The sequence below is a fragment of the Telmatherina bonti genome (genome assembly GCF_933228915.1).
Source record: "Telmatherina bonti genome assembly, chromosome: 6".
In the NCBI taxonomy this organism is placed as follows: Eukaryota; Metazoa; Chordata; class Actinopteri; order Atheriniformes; family Telmatherinidae; genus Telmatherina; species Telmatherina bonti.
In genome coordinates, this window is record NC_136624.1 from 24685856 (window position 1) to 24709396 (window position 23541).

Here is a 23541-nt window from a genome sequence, read left to right on the forward strand (position 1 = left end):
AGGCAAGTGCAACACAAATATGAAATTTTAAACCAAGAGTCTCTGCTTCAGTCTCAATGGAACTGATCCTCAGTCACCCAGCTCCCACTTAGGAATGTGTGGCCACATTTTCCTCAGGACAAAAAAAATGCATGCTATGCTACAAGTAAGACTGTGAAGAAGCAATGTTTTATGTTTCTTTCTCTTGCAGTGTTCATGTGACATGATAAATCCCAGCCATCTGAGTATTTCTAAAGCTAACAGTGTGGCTTTTAAAACGGAGATGATAAGAAGGAGATACCCGGTCAAACAGGGCCCAGATTCAGGTCTGTTGCTTCACACTCCACATATGAAGGCCCTCCTTCAGTATTTCTTTATTGGGAATTTAGGCCCAGTCTTAAAGACAAACAAAAAGTGCATGAAAGTGTAGAAATTTTGTGTGTATGTGTGTGTGTTGGGGGGGGGGGGGGGGGGGGGGGCAGGGGGGGGGGGCAGTATACTATAACTCTGGTAAATGGTATCAGTTGAAATGAAAATGTTTAACCAACAAATCAAATAAATGCACCTTGCAATGCGATGTGCATTGACTGCCTTGAAAAATGCAATAGATATTTTATTCAATATTATTATTATTATTATTATCATTATTATTATTATTATTATTATTATTATTATTATTATTAATAATAATATTATTATCATTAATATAATTATCAATATTATTATTGTAATACTCAGGACTTCCAGCAAGGTGAAAGACTTTGAAAAACTACTGCCTTAGTAGCACACCCTTTACTCAGGATGTTTTAAAGATACCAGCATTACCACTCAAACGGCTAATTAACATATTTTACATGCATGTTTTGAAGCAATATCTCAAGTTAGACACAGCGATGTTATCCGTCTGTCTATCTGCTATAGCTGTCACATAATCTAATCCGCTGTGTGTCGGACTTTTACAACGTCTATTCTTTAAAATGCTTTTTCTGATAAGATGATGATGATGAAATTAATAGAAAATGGTGGACAAAGGGATCCATCTGCAGCTTGTCACAGTCTTATGTGTGCTTTGTGATAATGGTGTCTTTTTGTGAACTGTTGCAGGATTGATTGTGATTGGCTAGTTGGCATCATCGATGCAGATTTGAATCACCTGAAGCCAGTTTAGGACATACAAGCTCCAGTATTCCCAATTTCTCTGCTCACCTATACTGTTGCTTGGTTTCTTTTCTGGTTCTGGTTTGGGTTTGCACTTGCACGCGCTGTGCTCACTCATCCATTCATCTTAATATTACTGATTTTACTGAACATCCCCTCCTGCTATGGTGTAGTGAAACTTCATGGATGTGTTGGGTCTTTTTGGCCAAATGCTTCGCTCAAAGTTGCATTCAAAAGCACTTGCCTATTAAATCCAATGGGAAAGTGTGTCAAAACCTTTGGCTTGTAGTGCATGAGGTATCAGCTCCTCCTGGTTTCGTTGGTTTTCCATTTTTGGTCCTTTAACTCTCAGGTATAAAAAAATGAAAAAAAAGATCACAATAGGATAGATCTAATGTTTTTACTTGATTAAAGCAGTTAGAATACTAAAGATTGTCCAGTGTACTAATGTCTCATTTGCTTTCAGTCAAATTTTTTCACATTATTTGAGAGGAATTTAATTATGGTTTTAAAAAAAAAACCATTTTATGACACATTGATATCTGAATTGCAGCTTATTTGAAGAACCTTCTTAAAATCAACTCTAAAATCCCTAGTGATGTTCCTTTGTGTCCACCGTCTGCACACAAGGACATCTTGCCAACTACTTTTCAGTTTGTCATTATGTGAGGCCCTGTAGAATCTGGAAAATGTAAAATTATAGAGATGTGGAACTTTAATAGATGATTTTTCAGTGACGTGCCCCCTAACGACCTTTGATCAGACACCCATCTTGCACCCTACCTGCACTCTTAGCTAGGATCATTGACTTGTTAGTGAAACCAGTTAAAAGAGCCAAGTCTAGCAGCAACTCGTCATCATTTAGTTGGTTGTATTCTGCAAGTTTAGCTATATTGCAAAAAAAAAAAAAAAAAACTTAATCTCTCAACAATTTTCTAAGAGTCCCTCAACTAAGCCATTTCATGTCAGTGTGTTGCCACAGCTCAAAGTGGTTGCAGCCACCCTTCTCCAGTTGTGCACAGAAAAAGCTGTCTTTAAAGAAATGCAGTGTGAATAGAAGAGGCAATCTTCCTTGCCACATCTTTCATATGAAGCATTTTACTGCATAACGCGTGTTAGTGGATTATACAGTGATAAATGAGGAAGTTCAGGGAGGCATCATCCCCCCCTGCATTAGGACAAGGAATCCATCTGAATGGTCAACCATCGCAGGGGCTCTGTCCATGGTGATGGACATAATTTTCCACACCTTGAATTATGTTTTCTTGATAACGTTTTTTTAAAAGAGTGGAAAATTTTCTCTTCTTGTGTGTGTTCTTTCATGAACCATCAACTGCTTCTCTTTTGTATTTATATTGCCAAACACCATCCAAATATATGGACAACTAAGCTGTGTCACTTGTATCTGTTGACTCATGTAATAAGCAACTCTCAGAGTCCACAATGTCCTTCCAAAGTTGCAATGTCAAATCCTCGACCATGGATTTAGAGTGTCATGTGACTTCATAATTCAATAGCTGGAGAGTTTTGATTAAAAATGAAGTCTTGGGACAATGAGTCAGCTGCTTCAACAAATGCCTCTTTTATAATCTCTCTGTACAGAAGGTCTTCTTGTGCTTAACAATTAAGTGACTCACCCAGAAAGATGCTTTAGTGGCTGTTTTTTATTTGCTTTTGTGGTCAGGTGTGAGAAAAATTACGGCTGTCCAAACAACTGGGATTTTAGTTGTTTTAGCTTTTGCTTTCACACCTTGTTTTTCTGGGGGAAGTCAATAATGTAGTTTTTATGAACAGTTTACATGTCCTCTCCAATTTAATGTGACCAGGCTCTTTGTCATAGGACAATGCTCGTGCTCCAAAACAAACAAACACAAAAATTCTGCAGAAATTATTATATTATATATATATATATATATATATATATATATATATATAATATATATATATATATATATATATATATATATATATATATATATATATACATACATATATATACATATATATATATATATATGTATATATATACATATATATATACATACATATATATATGTATATATATATAAATAAATAAATAATAATATATATATATATATATACTTTGTATATACATATATATATATATATATATATATATATATATATATATATATATATATATATATATATGTATATGTATATATATCTATATAAATATATATGTATATATATATATATATATACATATATATATGTATATATATATATATATATATATATATATATATATATATATATACATATATACATATACATATATATATATATATATACATATATACATATACATATATATATATACATATACATATATATATATATATATATATATATATATATATATACATATACATATATATATATATATATATATATATATATATATATATATATATATACATATATATATATATATATATATATATATATATATATACATATACATATATATATATATATATATATATATATATATATATATATATATATATATACATATATATATATATATATATATATATATATATATATATATATATATATATATATATATATATATATATATACATACATATATATATATATATATATATATATATATATATATATATATATATATATATGTATAATACAAAGTATAGGGTACAAATAAAGTCTGGTTTTGGAGGAGATCGGCTGAATGCTGGATGTTTGTGAGAGGGACAGTGTCCCTTTATTGACTGGTGTGAGATAGTTGCTCAGCAGTTCTGGGTCTTCATTTTGTGCTTAATGATGCATCAAATGCTTGGAGCAAGACGTTCTGGACTGAAGCTAAGTCAGTCTACTTCAAGGACTCCTGTTTTAAAGCCATCCTGTTCTGATATACAATAGAAATAGTTTGTGGTTTGGAACTGAATCTAGCACTTGTTTTACGTGTTTCAGCTGCTGTCAAGTGGATTATGTCTCCATTCCAATAGCTGTAAATAAATGAAAAATTCACTGACATACAAAACATGTTATTTTCATTTTGGCAAAGTGGAAAATAAAAAGACTTTTTTTTCCAACTTTTCTGTCACTATTTTAGAATTTATGGTAATCCTATTCTTACAAATTTTGAATTTGCATCACAGATCACCTTTAAGAGGTTCAGTCCAACAATGCTGCATCTGTTGTCATAATCGATCTCGATGCATTTACAAGATACGAAAGCTTAAGAGGTTATGATGTTAGAAGAAACTTTGTTTCACACTATTTGAATCTGTTATCAACCATAAAAACGTCACCTGCAATGGCAGCACTTATTGTACAGATGTCGGACGCAGTTTAAGTGACAGGTGCGTTTGTCTCAGAGAACAGTTGAAGTGATGCTGATGGGAGGAGGAGTGATGACTGGGAGCTGGCACGGAGAGTCAGACGCACTTTGTAGTTTGTGCTGCAGAAAAGGAGGCTCGCTTCTCCGCTCCATCACATCTCACTTTTCACAACTGACTGGCAAACAAAGAAGCCAGGATGTAGAATCTGTCCGGGTCGCATAGCTCGCTTCAGACCGATTTTTTTTTTTTTTTTTTTTTTTTTTTAAATTCTTGCGGTCCCAGTGAGTAGTTGAATTGTGCCACCTCGGAAACATTTCGCGGGATTTGCTGAATGATCCACCGCGGAGGAGAGGTGCTGCTCGCCGTCTCTGCTGGCTTGATGGATACGGGCTTCTCTCGTCTCACTCGGTGTTGCTTTAAAACTCTCATGTTTCGGTTCTGAAGAGTTGGGATTTTGTCCCCCCCCCCTCCCCCCCAATCTGCCTTTTGGTGGGTAAGCAGTGTTTGGCATCGCAACCCTTTTGTGTCAAATAAGGAAACGCTCAAATTGTGACAGAAGTTGAAATTTCACAGCTGCCTCTGTGGTGGGAAGTATCAGTGTTCAGTCCGTGCAACGCGCACGTGCATGGAGCTCCATGAAAAGGTTAAGTTACAGAGCCCAGCTGACACTTTTTTAGAAATATATATCAGAGATATTTGTACAAATGCATGATCATTTAATTTCAAACTGAAATATGTGATGAACATATTAACACTTGCGTAAATATTCAGGAGTCTTTTGTTCAGATTCAACAGGTTTGTGTCAATTGTTTATAGTTTGTAGTTTTTAACTGTTGAACTGTACTGATGCAGCTCAGGACAGACTGGCAGGAGGGGTTTACTGTTGCGGTTTATGTTTAACTGATAAACTGCTCTATATTGATCATCTTACTTTTATTATTCATAGAAAGAAGACTGAAAAGAGTGATGGTGGTTGTTGTGAACTTGAGCTTCAATTAATGCAATTTTTCAATTTGGAGAAGCATCAGAGTAGCTAGAAGTTTATTGGTTTGAAAAACTGAGGAGAAGAAACAAAGAAATCCGATGCTGATTCATTTCCAGTAGCAGGACGTTGGTGGCAAACATTGATGACCTGATTGGTCAGCCGATGTGCTGACTTTTGTGGTTTAATCCACTTTTTATTATTTGCATATATTCTTCAGATGCCAGTTTGTTTTGAAGACAGTCACGTCTGAAGGCGAGGAGGGCTACTTTCAACATTCACGATGGCAACAGGAGTGGCAGCTTGGCTCCCTTTTGCCAGGGCAGCAGCCATTGGCTGGATGCCTGTGGCCAACTGCCCCATGCCCATTGCACCAAGAGACAACAGCAAGAAACAAGATGAACTAATCATGCTTAATGTTAGTGGCCGCCGCTTTCAGACATGGAGAACAACTTTGGACCGCTATCCAGACACACTGCTGGGCAGCTCTGAGAAGGACTTCTTTTACAATGAGGAAACCAAGGAGTACTTCTTCGACCGGGATCCAGACGCCTTTAGAAGCATCCTGAACTTCTACAGAACTGGGAAGCTCCATTATCCCCGACAGGAGTGCATCTCAGCTTACGACGAGGAGCTGACTTTTTTTGGCATCATACCTGAGATCATTGGTGACTGCTGCTATGAAGAGTACAAGGACAGAAAGAGGGAGAACCTGGAGCGACTGCAGGATGACCAGGAGGAAAACAAGGATCTGAAGCAGCCAAACATGAACTTCAGAGAGACCATGTGGCGTGCTTTTGAGAACCCCCACACCTCTACTATGGCCCTGGTCTTCTACTACGTCACTGGCTTTTTCATCGCCATCTCAGTCATCACTAATGTGGTGGAAACAGTGCCCTGTGGTTCTACTACCAACCAGAAAGACATGCCTTGCGGTGAACGCTACACTGTGGCGTTCTTCTGCATAGACACCGCCTGCGTCATGATATTTACAGTGGAGTACCTGTTGCGCCTGTTCGCTGCCCCAAGTCGATACCGTTTCATGCGCTCTGTGATGAGCATCATCGATGTGGTGGCCATCTTGCCGTATTACATCGGCCTAGTGATGACCAACAACGAGGACGTGAGCGGCGCCTTTGTAACACTGCGTGTGTTCCGAGTGTTTCGTATCTTCAAGTTTTCGCGCCACTCGCAGGGCTTGCGGATCCTGGGTTATACGCTCAAGAGTTGTGCTTCAGAGCTGGGCTTTCTCCTCTTCTCACTCACCATGGCCATCATCATCTTTGCTACGGTCATGTTCTACGCAGAGAAGGGCTCCAGCTCCAGCAAGTTCACCAGCATCCCAGCCTCATTCTGGTACACGATTGTCACCATGACAACACTAGGGTAAGTGGAGACTTTGCTACTCGTATTTATTCCTTAATTATGTTTGTACTGGTTGTGGAACTGTGATAGCCATGACTGAGTTAAAAACAAAAAGTCATTTTGTTCTGAAAGTTTTTCATCATGTTGAATTATTAAATAAAAAAACAAACAAACAGAATAATCTGTGACTTTCAAGTGAACATTAAGACATCCTGCCCCATACTTCAGTATACCACTGCTTATTTAAGACTGCCACGGTGAGTAATGGTGGGCAATGCAGCATTTATCTGTCAACAAACACTCATGGCATTTTGTTTGCTTTTCTTTGTGCTTGCTAAATAATAAGACTCTGCTTGAATGGAGACACTATGTTGGAATACTGAAAAGATGCTCTGATGCTGCTAAGATGTGAGTGTTTGTGCATAAAAGAAGTTTTGAATTATTTAATGTTTTGCATCTTTTTCTATCTGAGTCTCTTTAAGTTAAACCATACTTTTTCTCCATTTGAAAATGTCACTAAACGCATAACATACCAGAGCCCCTAATTATGACATTTAGGTTGATTTTGGAAAAAAAAAAAAAAGTGATGACTGAGTCTGATTGCATTAAAGTTTTTAAAAAGATATCATCAGACATTCAGTGTAAAAATTGTTTTGCTAGGAAACAACCTCAAAGTAGGATCTTTTCTCGGTATGTCTAGAGGTGAAATGTCCCCTGAGAAATGTTATGTCACCTTTATAATGATTTCTTCCAGCTCTTAATCTTTCCCTCAAGCGTGGTGAGATCCGGTGCCACGAACGGCAAGGTGAACTTGAAACTGTTCCTGAAGTTTAGCTGAGTGCAGTAGTTTATAATGAAGGCAGAACTAAAGATTGATTATGAGTTCCTTAAAATATGTATCTGCTCAGGGTGTCTTTGTTGACAATGCTGCAAATGCAAATGGGTGAAAGTAATGGCCTGGCACTATGACCTACAGTCTTAGTTTTTTCAATGACTTGGATAAGGAGGAATATTTTTGGGAACAATGGCAGCATAGGCAAAATGGAGACGTTGTTTCACTCACTTTTATGTAAGGTATTTAAATTCTACACAGAGTACTTCATCCAGTACATAATGACTTGTCAAGTTTCCTTTCCTGCACAGCTTCTACATAATTTCAGCATAAATAATGCGGACAGAATTGTAAGTCTTTGGGTTTAAAACTCATCTTTATAGATATTATCCAAAATATCCATTAAGGGCTGTAAACAGTTATTAGTTTGACGACATGATTGTAGCTAAAATATTGGTCTTGATTCTGATCAGGATTTAGATCACGATTGTCTGGCGCAGCAGTTCGTAGACACTTTTATCGTACCATCACACACATTGTTCTACATTCTGATACAGATCTTTATAAATAATATAAAACTGGTCCTCCTTATTTACCACAATTCAGGTGATTTTCTTATGAGGAAAAAAAATGCAGATGTTTTATAATGTTATCTTGTGAGACGGCGTGAAGGGCGAGCGGACATAATGTGTTTTTGGTATACTTGCTTTGGTACTGCATTTCAGCGGGAAGTTTAAAGTGGGTGTCCAGCACAATTTAATATTGTTGCAGAGATGGCATGATTTGTCACCTGATTAAAGGAGACGTTTCCATAACACATTATGAGTGTCTATTTCAATATAACTCATTATGTTTTTCTTAACACTAACCAAGGAACTTTGATTAAACTATATTACTTTCTGCAACTACAAGTGTGATCAAAAAGACAAATGTCCCAGAACATGAATCAATAGATCCCAGTCCAGTGGTCATTATTAATACCTACATTTTACTACCCAAAAATTTTATATAAGGTTTCGTTGGAAAAAAAAAAAAAAAAACTTCCCATAGATCTAAAAATAGCTTGACTATGACTTTTTTTTTTCCTTTGTTCAGTTCATGTTAATGGGAATCTAAGCAAGTATATGTAAACCTGGCCCCGCCCATTTGTCCACCCAGCTACAAACACTGCTACACTACTTCAAGTCCTTTCAGCAGTTTTGGAGAGACTCTTTGCTTGAATGCAGGGATTGTGAATGAGAACAGATCAGGGACCAAAACACATCTTAAAAATAGACATTGAATGCAACTCCATCAAATTTTATAATTGGTTTGTGACAACATTCAGCTGTTTTGGGTCAAATTCATGAAGCACCTTTCAGAAGAGGGAAGACTGCAGATCTTTGTACTCTTTTATGTTTTTGATGGCACAATTATGGCACAATTTTGTTCCCAAATAAAGTTAATCTACTTTATTTGCAGTTTAACACCTCCGGGTAAGACATGAAAATTGTAGAATCTGATTTTGTGCCATTACAGCCATAAACAAACATGTCAGGTTTACCATCTTCCCAGCGAGCACAAAACACAACAGTCTCTTCATCTTGCTTTAGCTGTCTTCTCCATCTAGCTTGTGCTAACCTCCTCAAGCTTGTACCATCTTATTATTCAATTTGTTCCTACAGAATTATTTCCTCCAGTCTTCAGTGTGAAACATATGGGCTTTATGACATATCCTCCCTTAGACTTTCTGGTGCTCTGCAGATTCATAGTCACGATCCCCAGGCATAGCATGATATAGCATCCCAAAAATGTGGGGGATTCTTAATTGATTTTACTGTGGGTTTGTAAACTCAACTATAGCAGCCCAGTTTCAAATTTCAAGATAAGAGTAAGTCTTAAACTGGAGAATGCTTACAACAGAAGTACGCCGCTCTTTGTGTGAGGCTTTTAACCTAACCCACAGTGAATGAAAAATTTCTGCAGACACTCACATGCATTCAAATTGTAAATTATATACACTTGCACGGAGAAAGATATGTTGCAGTTTTGGCATAAAGACTAGAAATTAGTCTTTATGCCATGCATTTTTATTGCTCTGCTGTGGTACAGCTCCTGTCACGCTACAGTACAAGATGCCTCTTCTGTCACCATGTGACAAAGCTGACAGTTGTGATGTAATGATGTCAATATTACAATATTCGATTTAGGAAACAAAACACTTTTATAAATTAAAGAGATTAATGCTGACTATTGCGGCTCCCATCATGTTGTGTCATTTTACTTTGGAAAAAACAATTGCATGTCAAAACTTTGTCATCTCACAATTTCTAAGCTGGGTTTTTTTAATATGCCGCTCATTTGTTTCTAGTGAGACTTTGACAGACTAGTGAGAGGGAATTATGAGGCACAACGAGGGAGGATAAATGTACGCTCAGATAAAATCATTAAACTAATTACCTTCAAATATTCATTCATTCATTTTCTGAACCGCTTCATCCAATTTAGGGTCGCGGGGAAACTGGAGCCTATCCCAGTTGGCTTTGGGCGACAGGCAGGGTACATCCTGGACAGCTCGCCAGTCCATCGCAGGACTACCTTCAAATAGCAAATCATTATTTTATACTTTATTAAGGCTTGAAATACTGTTGCAACTTTGAGGGCACTTCCTTAAAGAGATACCTGTTGGAGCGAGAGGGCTTTCATGATATACAAATGATCTGCAGAGGAACAATGACTACTAGACAGGGCATGGCAGGCTGTTGACCATTAACAAGATACATAATGATGTGATTTCCTTTTTTTTACTCTTAGTCATACATCACTGACAGACCTGCAGCGCTTTTCTGACATTACATTTCATTAGACTTGTTGAAAACAGATTTTTCCTCTATAGTTTATCTTCAGTGTTTCATCCATTTTCCTTTATAGGAAAAGCAGAAGATTCCACTGAAAAGCCAAGAATCTCCAAACCTTTGGCAATGTGCCTCTTTTTGTGTGTCGCGTAAGTGGTAATTTTTGTGACAGAAGCACAAAGGGAATGCAGTGCCATGGTGAAGGCCTTACATAAATTGTAAACCTGAACAATGTGTGAGTGCTGATCCATTATGTTTGACACACAATAGGCAGCAGCTCTGAAGGTCTACAGCAGGGACAATGTGATCCCCATGGCTAGTCAAGGACGTTGCAGTCAGGAAAGCAATAGACTGATATGTGTTTAAATCTTATGTACTAAACCCAATATAAAATCATTGAAACTAATTCTAACTGTACAAAAATCTTCTTTCAAGGAAGCAAACATTATTGGTCTTCAAGGACAAATCTCTCCATATTCTTCAAACCAAACTAAAACAGTTTTTTTTTTTTTTTTTAAGTAAGCCTTTCTTGTATTTAGTTTGTTGATTAGTTTATTAATGCTGCTGGGATATTAATTAGAGGAGATGGTATAGTTAAAATCAGAACAGGTGTGTTTCTAGTTGTGCATATAGGCAGTCCCTTTTGGGAGCTTGTGAGAGTGAGAGGAAAAGAGGAGATATTTGTGACTATTATTTCCTGGATTGTAACATGAACAAATGATGGAAAAATGTTCTTAATTTGTTCTTAATGTTCTTAACCTTTTCGATATTGAGTCAGACTAATACATAGAGGTGCAAAAAAATATTGATGTACTGAAACATTGTGATATTTTGTGTTGCAATATTGTACCAATATTTAAAAGCAATGTAAAGTTTTTCAAATAATTTAATGTGTATTCACACAATATCAGTACTGACTGATTTATTTGTGTTGCATTCAAAACTCTGACCACACAACCTCAAGTCACAACAAAACAAATCATCAGCACATGCACAACCATGATTAAAAACTGAGACTAAAGACACACACATAAATGTTCTGTCAGATATTACTTAAAAATTAACAGGCAATACTGAAAAAATCATCTTTTACAAGCTCATTTACAGTACACATAATATCCATCAATCCTCAAGTTCATACAGTCTAACTGTACTTTTCGATAAATGTTTTAAACTGAAATATATTTGCTAATGCTGTCAACTCTCTGTGACAAATTCTACCATTTTGACACCACATCATTCACATCTGTTTAAAGTAATTCTTGCAAATTAGTATTCAAAGTAAAAATTTCCTTCTATTTTCTTGATATTCGGAACTGAAAATCAAAAAACTTTTGCAAACTTTTTTTATTTTATTTTTGAATTGTGCATAAATAAAGAATAAATCAATTTATAAGTGTTGACTTAATAAACAGTATGTTGATACATTTTCTGGATCAGCTTGTTAATCATTCTTTTTTGTGAAATAAACAACAATTTAATATTACGCACATGTTATGCCCCACACTTTCACACAAAATGTAAATACGCCAGAATAAATGCACAACACAAAATTCGCAATACATTATAATCCAGCACATGCTTTGATTTGCAGCTATCTTTGAAATCTTTGTTTTGATATGAGTTATATAAGATTTACTTGTCAGTTTGCCCTCTTATTATTACACCCAAAGACTTAACCTTAAACACTCGCTCAATATGAACTCCATCAATAGTCAAAGAAACATCCTTACTTGTTTTACTTTGTGAAAAAAATAAACTAATTTTGTTTTTCAGGTTTATTGCTATATCACATATTTTTATCAAATCTTTTTTAGTTTGACAATTTATTTATTACACTTTCTGATTGAGTTTGTCAGTCATATCCTTAACTTAAAATATGGTGTTGTCATCAAATAAATCAAACTGTAACGGCTTTGACACTTCAAGTATGTGATAAATATGAATAAAACAAAAAGTTTGGCTTTAGTTTAACCAAAATGACCCTTGTGGAAGTCCACAATCCTCCGACACTCCAGTATATTCACAGCAAATTGCACATACTGTAGTCAGTTTAACCCATTTTTCGGCAACTCCTCTCACAACATAGAAATGAAATAGAATGATCTAAAGTGTGAAATGGTTTCATGATTCAATTAAAACAACTCTCATTGTGTATTTAATATTTTTAATTGTAGTTGTAATTTCTTCCATTATTTCCATCAGTGCCAGAGCTGGAGATCTGTTTGTTTTAAATCAATACTGACTCTCACCAAGTAACTTATTCTTTTCAGGAAAATGATTCAGTTCTTCTGCAAATAGTTTTCTGGGCATTTTTGAAACAAGACAGTAGTGTGTAACTAATAAAACTATGTTCATATCCTGTTTTAAAAAGTGGGAAATTGTTTGAAAATCATTCTAACATCACACTGCTCACCAATAGCTGAAAACAGGACAATGCAGCCTGTAGATTACATTCCAACTTGCGCAAAAATTGCTGCCCTCCTTTAGCCAAGCGACAGGCGACATTTGCACATGTGAAATTTCATCCTTGCAACGTGACACGGGAAAGTTGAAAAATGTCCAACTTTTGTTGCTCTGGGGTGGTGATTTAAACAATCAGTGAGAGTTTCATTGACTGTTCAAGTAAAACGTGAATCTTCTGGATCGGCCCTGAGATCTGGCATGAAATGTTGACATTCACCAGGATGTTAACTTGTTTTTAGATTAGTTTTTTTTTCTTTCTTTCTTTTTTAGAGTTAACAGCAAGATTTCTGTTAGTTTGAGCAAAATCTCCCAACTTGTAATCCTTCATGCTTTAGCTGTCATGTACTGCAGTGAAAATGCCAAAATTCCCTCCAATATCATAACCAATCAAATTTCTTGGAGACGAGCGATCAGAGACCATGATGTGCAACACTGCCTGCCACTGTCGCTGTCATTTGTCACTCCCTGTGTGTCGAGTCCATAATGTGAAATGGGTTGATGCTGCTCAAAAGATAAATTGAGGAAGTTAACTTTTATAAACTCCCAGCAACCACGTCTTGTGCATTCAAAATAAGGCAGTCAGTACTTTGGTCAGTACTTTGTTTTACTTGCAAAGACAGGCGTCCTCTGAGTGATGTGGAGGATGAGGGATTTTCTTACATGATTAATACGCTGGAGCACCGTTACAATGTCATGGCTTCCACTGTTGATCCAGGGTTTAAAGCCCTGCCCTTCCTGTCTGAAGCAGAGACCAGTGAGATCGATTCCAGACTAACTAATGCTGTGGTAACTGTGGTAAAGAAGCACCAGAATGTAAGTAAATAAATAAATCAATTAGACTTAGAAAAAAATACATGAAAGTTCTAACTAAGTGCAGATCTGACAAACTAGTTGTTTTTACTGTAAATATCTGACAAAAAATGTGGAAATAAAGATGATTAAAAACCACTTTTAATTACTGTAAATACAAGTGATTAATTCACATTGCAATACAATGTTGTGAAACACTTTTAAAATAGTTTTATTTTTTATTTTTTAGCAGACATTGGCGCCGTTACAACTTGTGTTTGTGATGTTTGCTTGAGACAAAACTTTGTTGATTCAACATTCAAGTTAGAATCATGTCCATTATGTCTCTCCAGACTGCGCCACCTAGAGGCAGAGTCTGTAGGTACCTGTATTTTTCCCCTCAACCATTATGATCCTAATATACCTCTGTTCTTATCTGTTGTAAGGCGGTGCCGGGAAAACTGGCTGCGTGACCTAAGTCTCAGTTTGGACTTGTTTATCTGTCATAAATGTTAAATGTCTGTCAAATCTTGGACGAGCTTTCCTGAACTTTTAATTTCCCCTCTGGATGAATAAAGTATCTTTGATTTGATTTGATTATAAAATATAGCTCTCATTAAATATTATTCATATTTGCTTTCACAACCTGAAAATCATTTCAATAATAACATTTCAAATGTTAATCTAAAGGGCCCATCTCCACCAACAACTGTAAAGTACATGTTCAGCACACCAGTTTGTCACAGGATCACAAACTTACATCTCACAAGATAAAGAAATATATTTAAACTTCAACATAAACAAGAATTAGTATAACTGCCATTATAGTAATTATATAATTAATACAAGTAAGACTTGATGTTTTTCAGATTAAGAGACTGATAGATGTTCAAGAATTTCCTAAAGAGATCACCCACCAATGACTTCATGTACATTGGCAAGCATGTTTGGAGCTGTGTTTGCCTCTTCAACAGGTTTGGATGAGAACCCTTTGCTTTTCACAGGAAATTTCCTCAGTTGGTGGAGGGACCATGAACGTATGCATTCTCACCTATCAAGAGTAGCAAAGTGTTTCCTGTGCATTCCTGGCACAGGCATCTCTGCAGGGAGAGTTATCTCCTCTGCAGGAGATGTATTGAATGCACAGAGTAGCGTCCTGCAAGTTAAACATGTGGACCTGCTCGTGTTCCAAAAACCTTGAGATTAAAAGATAAACTGAGTCTTGAGATCAGAGATGGTAGTAGTTTGTAGACATCATTTTAATTTGTGGTTTTTGAAGGAGTGTCATACATACTCAAGGGGCCACATTCTTACACTGTACATGTTATTTTTGATGCACCGCTCTCTTCTAATCTCACAGGTTGAACCGTAGCCAAGCAGTGGTCACTGGCTCTTCTCTTCTTGTTTTAACAGCAATTGGCAAACAGTTAAACATGTTACTGCCATCTTGTGGGGGTAGTAACACTTCCAACCATCTTACGGTTATTCTAAATTAGTGGTGGACAACTCTGGTCAGGAGTTTCCCTGCTGCAACACCTTGGACTTATATCTATAGGTAATTGGCTAACTAGTTTGATGCCAAGCTCTTTACAAGTCTGCTAATTAAGTCTAATGTGTATCAAGTGAGTTGCAGCAGGGAAACACCTAACATTTGCGGGACTGCAACCCTCTGAGACTCCTGATCTAAATAGCTCTATATGAAGAGTCACAAACATTTAGCTTTTGTTTTTTTTTTTAACACTGGCTGTTCAAATACTAAAAAATCATCAGCCATCCGCATCAAGTATTAGACAATGTTGCTCTGGTGCTCACCATAAATAGGAAAATCCTTGTCATTCTGAACTACTGCATTGTTTAATCAATTTTGTTTCATAAAACGTTAACATTAACTCACACTAATAAAATTAAAGCAGTCAATTAGATTAAGTGATTAATTGCTTTTGCCTAAGAAGTGCGCTTTCCCACGATCCTCTCGCTCCTCTTTGATGTTCAGCAAAAGGATGTGATGAATAACTATAACTGAGAGCCAAAAGCAAGCCGCCTTTTCACGAGGATGGTGGTTGCACCTGACTGTTGTCTATCGATGTGATCGCCTGCTGCTGCAGTGCATGTTCAAGCAATAAGGTCACTAGAAACTCCATCTGTCAGCACATTAAAAGGTATATGATCTTAAATACAATACCATGAATATGTATTCCTTTCTTTTCCTAATGCTCTTGAGCTCTAATCGAGCTCCTCAAATGATATCTCAAGCCCATTTTTCATTGGTCATAAAAACTTTCGATCCCATTTGCCATTTGGCTTTTGAGTGCAATAAGAAAGTGTTTAATTGAAACTCAGAGCTTCATCCAAAGACTCACACAAGCTGTTTATTACCTCTTAGTACAGTACTGATGTAAATACAATTCTCTGGTGTACGTGTTAATTTTCCGCCGAGAATGCTTCAGAGCTACAAGAACTTGGACTGTTCACTTTATTTTACCTTGCAGAACGAATAAAATCTCAGATGCAAGTACAGAAATGAGACAAAACAACTCCTGGACAAAAACTATAGACTCAGTTTTTGTTTTCTATGTTAGTATTTTTTTTTTTTAGTGTGCTGTGATGAGTTTACAATGAATTAGCATAGAAAACCAATCACATTTTCAGCTTTAACTTCTAACAAACATAAAGCTGTTATCAGATGGTATTTTGATGTATAGTTATAGTAACCCAATCTAAAACCTAATCCAGTGCTCGGGAAATCTGGCAATACCTTGAAGTTCAGGCCTAGCATATCTTGTCTTTATTTATAGTCTGTATACATAATTCTAATGTCCAAATATGTTGATGATTACAAACTAGCTACGCAGTATATTGATATATTAATGAGTTGGAAAATTGAGCAACTGACCACTGAATTCTCTGACCAACAAGCCCCAGAGTGTCTGATTAACCCACACAGCTACTGCACTGTCATCTATAACACATGGCTGTGTGGCCAGTTTGTTCTACTCCCTTGTCTCTCATTATTGCAGACTTGTACATATCTTCCAACACCATCATCAAGCTCACAGATGACACTACACTGATCAACCTTATCAAGGCAAAGATGAGTTAGCCTACAGGGAGGAGGTGTACTACCTGGTTGAGTGGTGCACTAAACAACCTGCCCCTGAACACCCTGAAAACCAAAGAGGTCATTGTGGACTTTAAGAGAAAAAGCAAACACTCACTCATCCATCCATCCACATCACCGGTGTAGCTGTGGAGTGCTTTTCTAGCTTTCCAGACCCTGCGTCTCCCAGTGATTTCTGGGATAGGCTCCAGCTAACCCATTACCCTGAATTTTAGGGATGTAAATCTAACAACAACTCACGATTTAATTCGATTACAATTTTTGGGGCGATGATTCGATTCAGAATCGAGTCTCGATTCAAACAGATACTCAATTCATAATCATTTCACTTAAGTTACTAAAGACGCTAATTTCTCAAGTAACTTCATTCTTCTATTAGCTAGAAGGAACTGAGAAATGATTAGGGCCGATTCGATTTAAATTGAGACATGTACAAAACCTTTTTTGCTTGTCAGTTTTCTTAATTTCAATTAGGAAAAAAGGAAAGTAAAAAGATCAATAAAAAACAATATAAATGACCAAAATTTTATAATGGATTATTTTTATTTATTTGAAAAAAAAAAAAATTTAACCAAAAAAAAACATCTATTTTCAAATTATGAATCAAAAAAATCCCAATTTTCAAATATTTCGATGACATTTTCCCACCCCTACTGAATTTCACTAAAATAAATGAGGGATTGAAGTTCTATTGGACACAAATCTCTCAGGATCTCTCCGAGAGTATAAACTGTTTCAGCCTGATCAATAAGGCTCACCAGCGTCTCTTCTTCCTGAGTACCCTGAGGAAAAACACCTGTCCTCAGATGCCCCTGTGAACTTCTGCCGCTGTTATCATCAGGATCGCCCTCACTAAATGCACTTTGGTATGAGAACTGCTCTGCTGCAAACCCGAAGGCTCTTCAAAAGGTCTTAAAAAGCAGCCCAGCACATCACTCGAGCTTCACGTCCTGCTGTTGGTCAGATGCACACACATACACACTGTCATCCCATCACCCCTAACCTATGTAACTTAAAGCCAAAACTGTTAGTTATCATGTTTCTTTTTGACATCATTTGTATTATTTGTGGGTGATGTTGATGGTAAATGTATGGTAACAAATGGGAAGTGTCCCTCTATCAATATTCAGTTCTGCACTTCTGGGTGGGTGCTAAATGCCCTTCGTTGAAAATGCATGTGAGACACAGTGACAATTGAGGTAAATCTGAATCTGAATTTTGTGATGTGCATTCTGTGTGTGTAATACAGAGAAAGGATGGAAGAGAAATTATGTGCAGGCATATCAATAAAATAATAGCATCATATTGTTTAGTTGTTTCAAAAAAGTATAAAGTATAAACCTAAGCTAATGGACAGGTCAAACAGGCAGGGCACAGCGCTAATATAATTGTAGGGGAAACACTTGAGTGCATTCAGAGGCCAGTACTGGATTATGATTTGCTTACTTATTCATGCAGTGAATTTGTTTCTGGTTAAAGTGGGTGTGTTGAATTAATGAGCATTACAATACAGCAGTCAGTGTCTATTTTATTGTATTCTTGGTTGAGTTAATGTAAACAACTGAACAGTTTTTATATTAATTGATCTATTATTTTCCTTTTTGTAGACCACAGTTTCATTGTATCTTCCTATTTCTAGTTTTAAATATTACTTTTCACCTCATTAGTGACAAAATGTTATTGATCTAAATTATTTTCGGAATATTGTTTATGTGGCGTTAAAGACTGTAAACTCAAAATTTACTCCTTTTAGACTGAGTCCAAAAGTCTCATCTGTCAACATTTTGTTGTTTTTTTGAACACTTTCATTTTCATTTGCATTGTATTATTGTTTCTTCATAGCAAATTGGGTCAGGAATTGATAAAGGAGTGTGTGAAGAACTGGATGAAACAACAAAACCCTAAAATATACACACTAAATCCAGTTTATAGTCATAAATTATCGAAAAAATTAGATCTAATTAGTCTCATGATTCGATACCTTTAATCTTAACAGCTGTCTAAAGAAATCTTTCACTGATTTGATTATTAAAGCCCTGAAGAGCAAATATTCATCTCTAAATGCTGATTCATTTGCACTCATACTTGTTTGATCTTGTCTTTGCTTTATGACCTGCTTCTCTGCATCCTTTCAGCGTCTGCATGAGCCCAGACAGCCCAGCACAGCAGTTCAGGGTAATGGGCTGGTGCTGTGGGAGCTGGTGGGGGGGGCTGACTGGCTGTATAATCAGCCACTTTCACTGTCCAGGAACAGGGGTGTTAAATCAACCTCAGGTGGATGATAAAAAGATCTGGATTCAATCTTTGCGAGGTCCGCTCTCCTCGGTTGCCTTTTGATGCCTGCGCTGTCGGAGTCGGTCGGATGCACAGTCACTGGTATCAGTGGGACAAGATCCGATAATGAGGAAGGAGAAAACCCTCTCGTTTTCTCTTTCTCACTGTCTCATTCTCCCCTTTCCTCATCCCCAGCGATTCTCCTGGGGGGACAGCTATTTTGAGAACGTGTGAAAGGGAGTTAGCAGCTCCTACTATGATCTGATGCGTGATCGAGCCGAGCCGAGGCTGGGCATCACTACTAATTTCCTGAATCAATTTAAATCAGTCAAAACAGCCCAATTCGATTAGTTACCCATTAAATCAGATTTTATTTAATATCACATTTATATGATATGATCTGTCTATGATATATGATAACTATGTTACAACACCAAATTTTTTTTATATTAAAGTGGTTTTCTGGTAATTACTTTTATGAAACTGGGCTTGTTTGCATGACCATCAAAATATTAAATAGATATTTAGGGGTCATCAGATCATTTTAATATTTCAATCCAACGATGGTAACAAACAACACTGACATGAGCCTTGGCATCAATACTATCTATACTTGGCTCGATCCCCCCCAGCTGTGAGTGTTACCATAATGGGCATGCACTACATCGTAGCAGAAGAAACACTCCAACCTCTCCTTGTTGGAATGACAGGGTTGCCATCTTCACATCCCTGGTGGAATTTAACAAAACTTTTATACTTTTGTCTGATGTTCCGCTGGTCGACATTCTACACATCTGTACGTGTGTGACTTCAGGGTGGAACTCCACCGTGGACACAGAGAGCGTTTATGACATTCTGTGATCTAAATTAGATAAATAATATCACAGTGTTTTGTTTTTTCTAACAAAATAACTAAACTTGTTCTTCAAAAATTGTGACTTGAAATGATTTCTGTTGTGAGACTTGTGCCAAGTCTATCGAGTCAAATCGATTTTCTTTATCTGGTGGCAGTGTATGATAGGGGTCATTTTAAAAACCAAGGTTCACTGACACACCATAGGGGTACTCACATCTCTCACACCTCTAAAAACATTATTAACCCAATAATGAGAGAAATATTAATGAGGTGTGCATTGAAATCTGACTCTGGTGTTATAATTAGAGTGATTCTCCCAGTTGTAGAGTCCTGGTCCTGGACGGAGGCTTGTGCTGAAGCAGAAAGTGAGAGAAATGTTGTTATGCATGTAGGTCATGTTCTCATCTCTGCCTTAATCAGTGGCTATATATAATCTGCTTCTTTCTTCAGAGAGACTTGTAGCTCGCTCCCCTCCGTGTTCTCCGCTCAACATCTCTATTAGACAAAATGGACTGGACCCAGGGGCCAGAGTCAGGACAAGAGAAGTCAGACAAACTGTGCTTCGGGTTCAGAGTTCTGTGGTGCAGTATTGACTGGATAGAGAGGGAATTGGTTGAGAAAGAAAATAGAGCCTGGTTTTGGAAGGTATGTTTCATATTTATGGTCCAATGGTTATTTTATTTTGTAAAATGGGAGATTATTGTTTCATTTGTTCATTAAACTTAAGAGTGAGGTAATAAAGGAAGTGGATCTTTTCAGATTGTACAGTTTCGTACATTAGGGCAACATAAAACTGTCTGGTTCTACCAGGTTATATACACCCTGAACAACAGTACAGAGTATGTTTGCACTCATAATTTATTTGAAAAAAAAAGCTATGCAAAATGCTAAAACAGGGAAGACACTTACTGTTCCCATTGGTATTAAGAGGATAAGTAGCAGACTAGTGCTTATATGTAAATGATTAACTAATATAACCACCTTTTTATGAAAGGGGATTGGAAAGTTATTAAAGTACAATTAGATGAAGTCATCACAAGTAAGGATTGTTTGGCAGGGTTGCCATGACAAAGGATCCTATCGTTCTGAAGAGAACATTGCAGCAAAGTGTGTCATGATTTGGGTTTTTCGGTGCTTTGTTTTTGGGCTTCCTGTTTTATTTTGTAGTTTTTCCTGTTTAGTTCCCTCGGTTCTTGTTTAGCTTCATTGATTTCCTGTTATTGAGTTCACCTGGGTTCATTTAGTTAATTTGTTTCACCTGTGTCTCGTTTTGTTCTGTGTATTTATACTCCTCAGTTTCATTCCTTGTTTGCTGGATCATTTGGTTGTAGTTAGTCCCTTGAGTGTCCTTTGTTGTGTGCCTTTGTAAAATAAAGCCACTAGCATCTACATCCCTGTTCCCCTCATCTCTGCGTTTGGGTCCACATCTCCGCTACCACCTTAACAGAATGATCCAGCCAACCGAGGACCCAGCAGAGATGGTTACTCTGTTTGAGTTTTTTCGTCGGGAGGCGGCCAAACACCTCCCGACCAACGAGCCTCACTGGACCGCTTCCAAGAGAAGCCAGCGCAGACAGCACCGACGACTGGTTGGCCCAGTGGAGAGCCCTGGCCAGTCCCCTTTTCTGGGAACTAGACTGGCGCTCCACCCATCCGGACCACTACCACCGCCAGCGCCCAGGTCCACGTCTCCGGCGCTGCAGGCTCCCACGCCAACGCCCGGGTCCACGTCTCCGGCGCTGCAGGCTCCCACGCCAGCGTCCGGGTCCACGTCTCCGGCGCTGCAGGCTCCCACGCCAGCGTCCGGGTCCACGTCTCCGGCGCTGCAGGCTCCCACGCCAGCGTCCGGGTCCACGTCTCCGGCGCTGCAGGCTCCCACGCCAGCGTCCGGGTCCACGTCTCCGGCGCTGCAGGCTCCCACGCCAGCGTCCGGGTCCACGTCTCCGGCGCTGCAGGCTCCCACGCCAGCGTCCGGGTCCACGTCTCCGGCGCTGCAGGCTCCCACGCCAGCGTCCGGGTCCACGTCTCCGGCGCTGCAGGCTCCCACGCCAGCGTCCGGGTCCACGTCTCCGGCGCTGCAGGCTCCCACGCCAGCGTCCGGGTCCACGTCTCCGGCGCTGCAGGCTCCCACGCCAGCGTCCGGGTCCACGTCTCCGGCGCTGCAGGCTCCCACGCCAGCGTCCGGGTCCACGTCTCCGGCGCTGCAGGCTCCCACGCCAGCGTCCGGGTCCACGTCTCCGGCGCTGCAGGCTCCCACGCCAGCGCCCAGAACCCGTCCGGCGCCGCAGGCTCCCACGCCAGCGCCCAGAACCCGTCCGGCGCCGCAGGCTCCCACGCCAGCGCCCAGAACCCGTCCGGCGCCGCAGGCTCCCACGCCAGCGCCCAGAACCCGTCCGGCGCCGCAGGCTCCCACGCCAGCGCCCAGAACCCGTCCGGCGCCGCAGGCTCCCACGCCAGCGCCCAGAACCCGTCCGGCGCCGCAGGCTCCCACGCCAGCGCCCAGAACCCGTCCACCTCCCTTGCTCCATGTTCCCGAGGGGGTCCCAGGTCGGGACGCTCCTCCTCTGTCCCCAGTTCCCGAGGGGGTCCCAGGTCGGGACGCTCCTCCACCGGCCCCAGCGCCAGCCCCGGTGTCCGGCGAGGAGGTCGCTCCTTCTCCCCCGCCTCCGGTGTCCAACGTGAGGGATCCGGAGCCGAGGCTGCCCCCGTCGTCTGGGCCTCCCGGCCGTCCTCCGGAGCCGAGGCTGCCCCCGTCGTCTGGGCCTCCCGGCCGTCCTCCGGAGCCGAGGCTGCCCCCGTCGTCTGGGCCTCCCGGCCGTCCTCCGGAGCCGAGGCTGCCCCCGTCGTCTGGGCCTCCCGGCCGTCCTCCGGAGCCGAGGCTGCCCCCGTCGTCTGGGCCTCCCGGCCGTCCTCCGGAGCCGAGGCTGCCCCCGTCGTCTGGGCCTCCCGGCCGTCCTCCGGAGCCGAGGCTGCCCCCGTCGTCTGGGCCTCCCGGCCGTCCTCCGGAGCCGAGGCTGCCCCCGTCGTCTGGGCCTCCCGGCCGTCCTCCGGAGCCGAGGCTGCCCCCGTCGTCTGGGCCTCCCGGCCGTCCTCCGGAGCCGAGGCTGCCCCCAGACTGTTTCCTGAGCTGGGCCGTTTGGATTCTTCCTCCGGCCCTGTGCCCCTGCACTTTGTTTTTTTCCCTTGGTCCCTCCTCCGGGCCCCCTCCTCCCTCCCGTGTCTGGACTCTGATCTTTTTGGGCCGTCCGGTGGCCGGCCCTTGAGGGGGGGGGTACTGTCATGATTTGGGTTTTTTGGTGCTTTGTTTTTGGGCTTCCTGTTTTTATTTTGTAGTTTTTCCTGTTTAGTTCCCTCGGTTCTTGTTTAGCTTCATTGATTTCCTGTTGTTGAGTTCACCTGGGTTCATTTAGTTAATTTGTTTCACCTGTGTCTCGTTTTGTTCTGTGTATTTATACTCCTCAGTTTCATTCCTTGTTTGCTGGATCATTTGGTTGTAGTTAGTCCCTTGAGTGTCCTTTGTTGCGTGCCTTTGTAAAATAAAGCCACTAGCATC

The 23541-nt window shown here is 39.6% G+C and overlaps 1 protein-coding gene across 1 annotated transcript in view; it reads left to right on the forward strand.

The window, feature by feature from the left end:
* Nucleotides 1–5737: 5737 nt before the first annotated feature.
* Nucleotides 5738–23541, forward strand: part of LOC306757834 (A-type voltage-gated potassium channel KCND3-like) — a gene marked incomplete at both ends in the record, with an annotated part of 98408 nt that continues 80604 nt past the window's right edge. The window contains one exon of the mRNA XM_079242987.1: nucleotides 5738–6840. Coding sequence (XP_079099113.1) covers nucleotides 5738–6840 — 1103 coding nt within the window. The remainder of the gene's footprint in view (nucleotides 6841–23541) is intronic.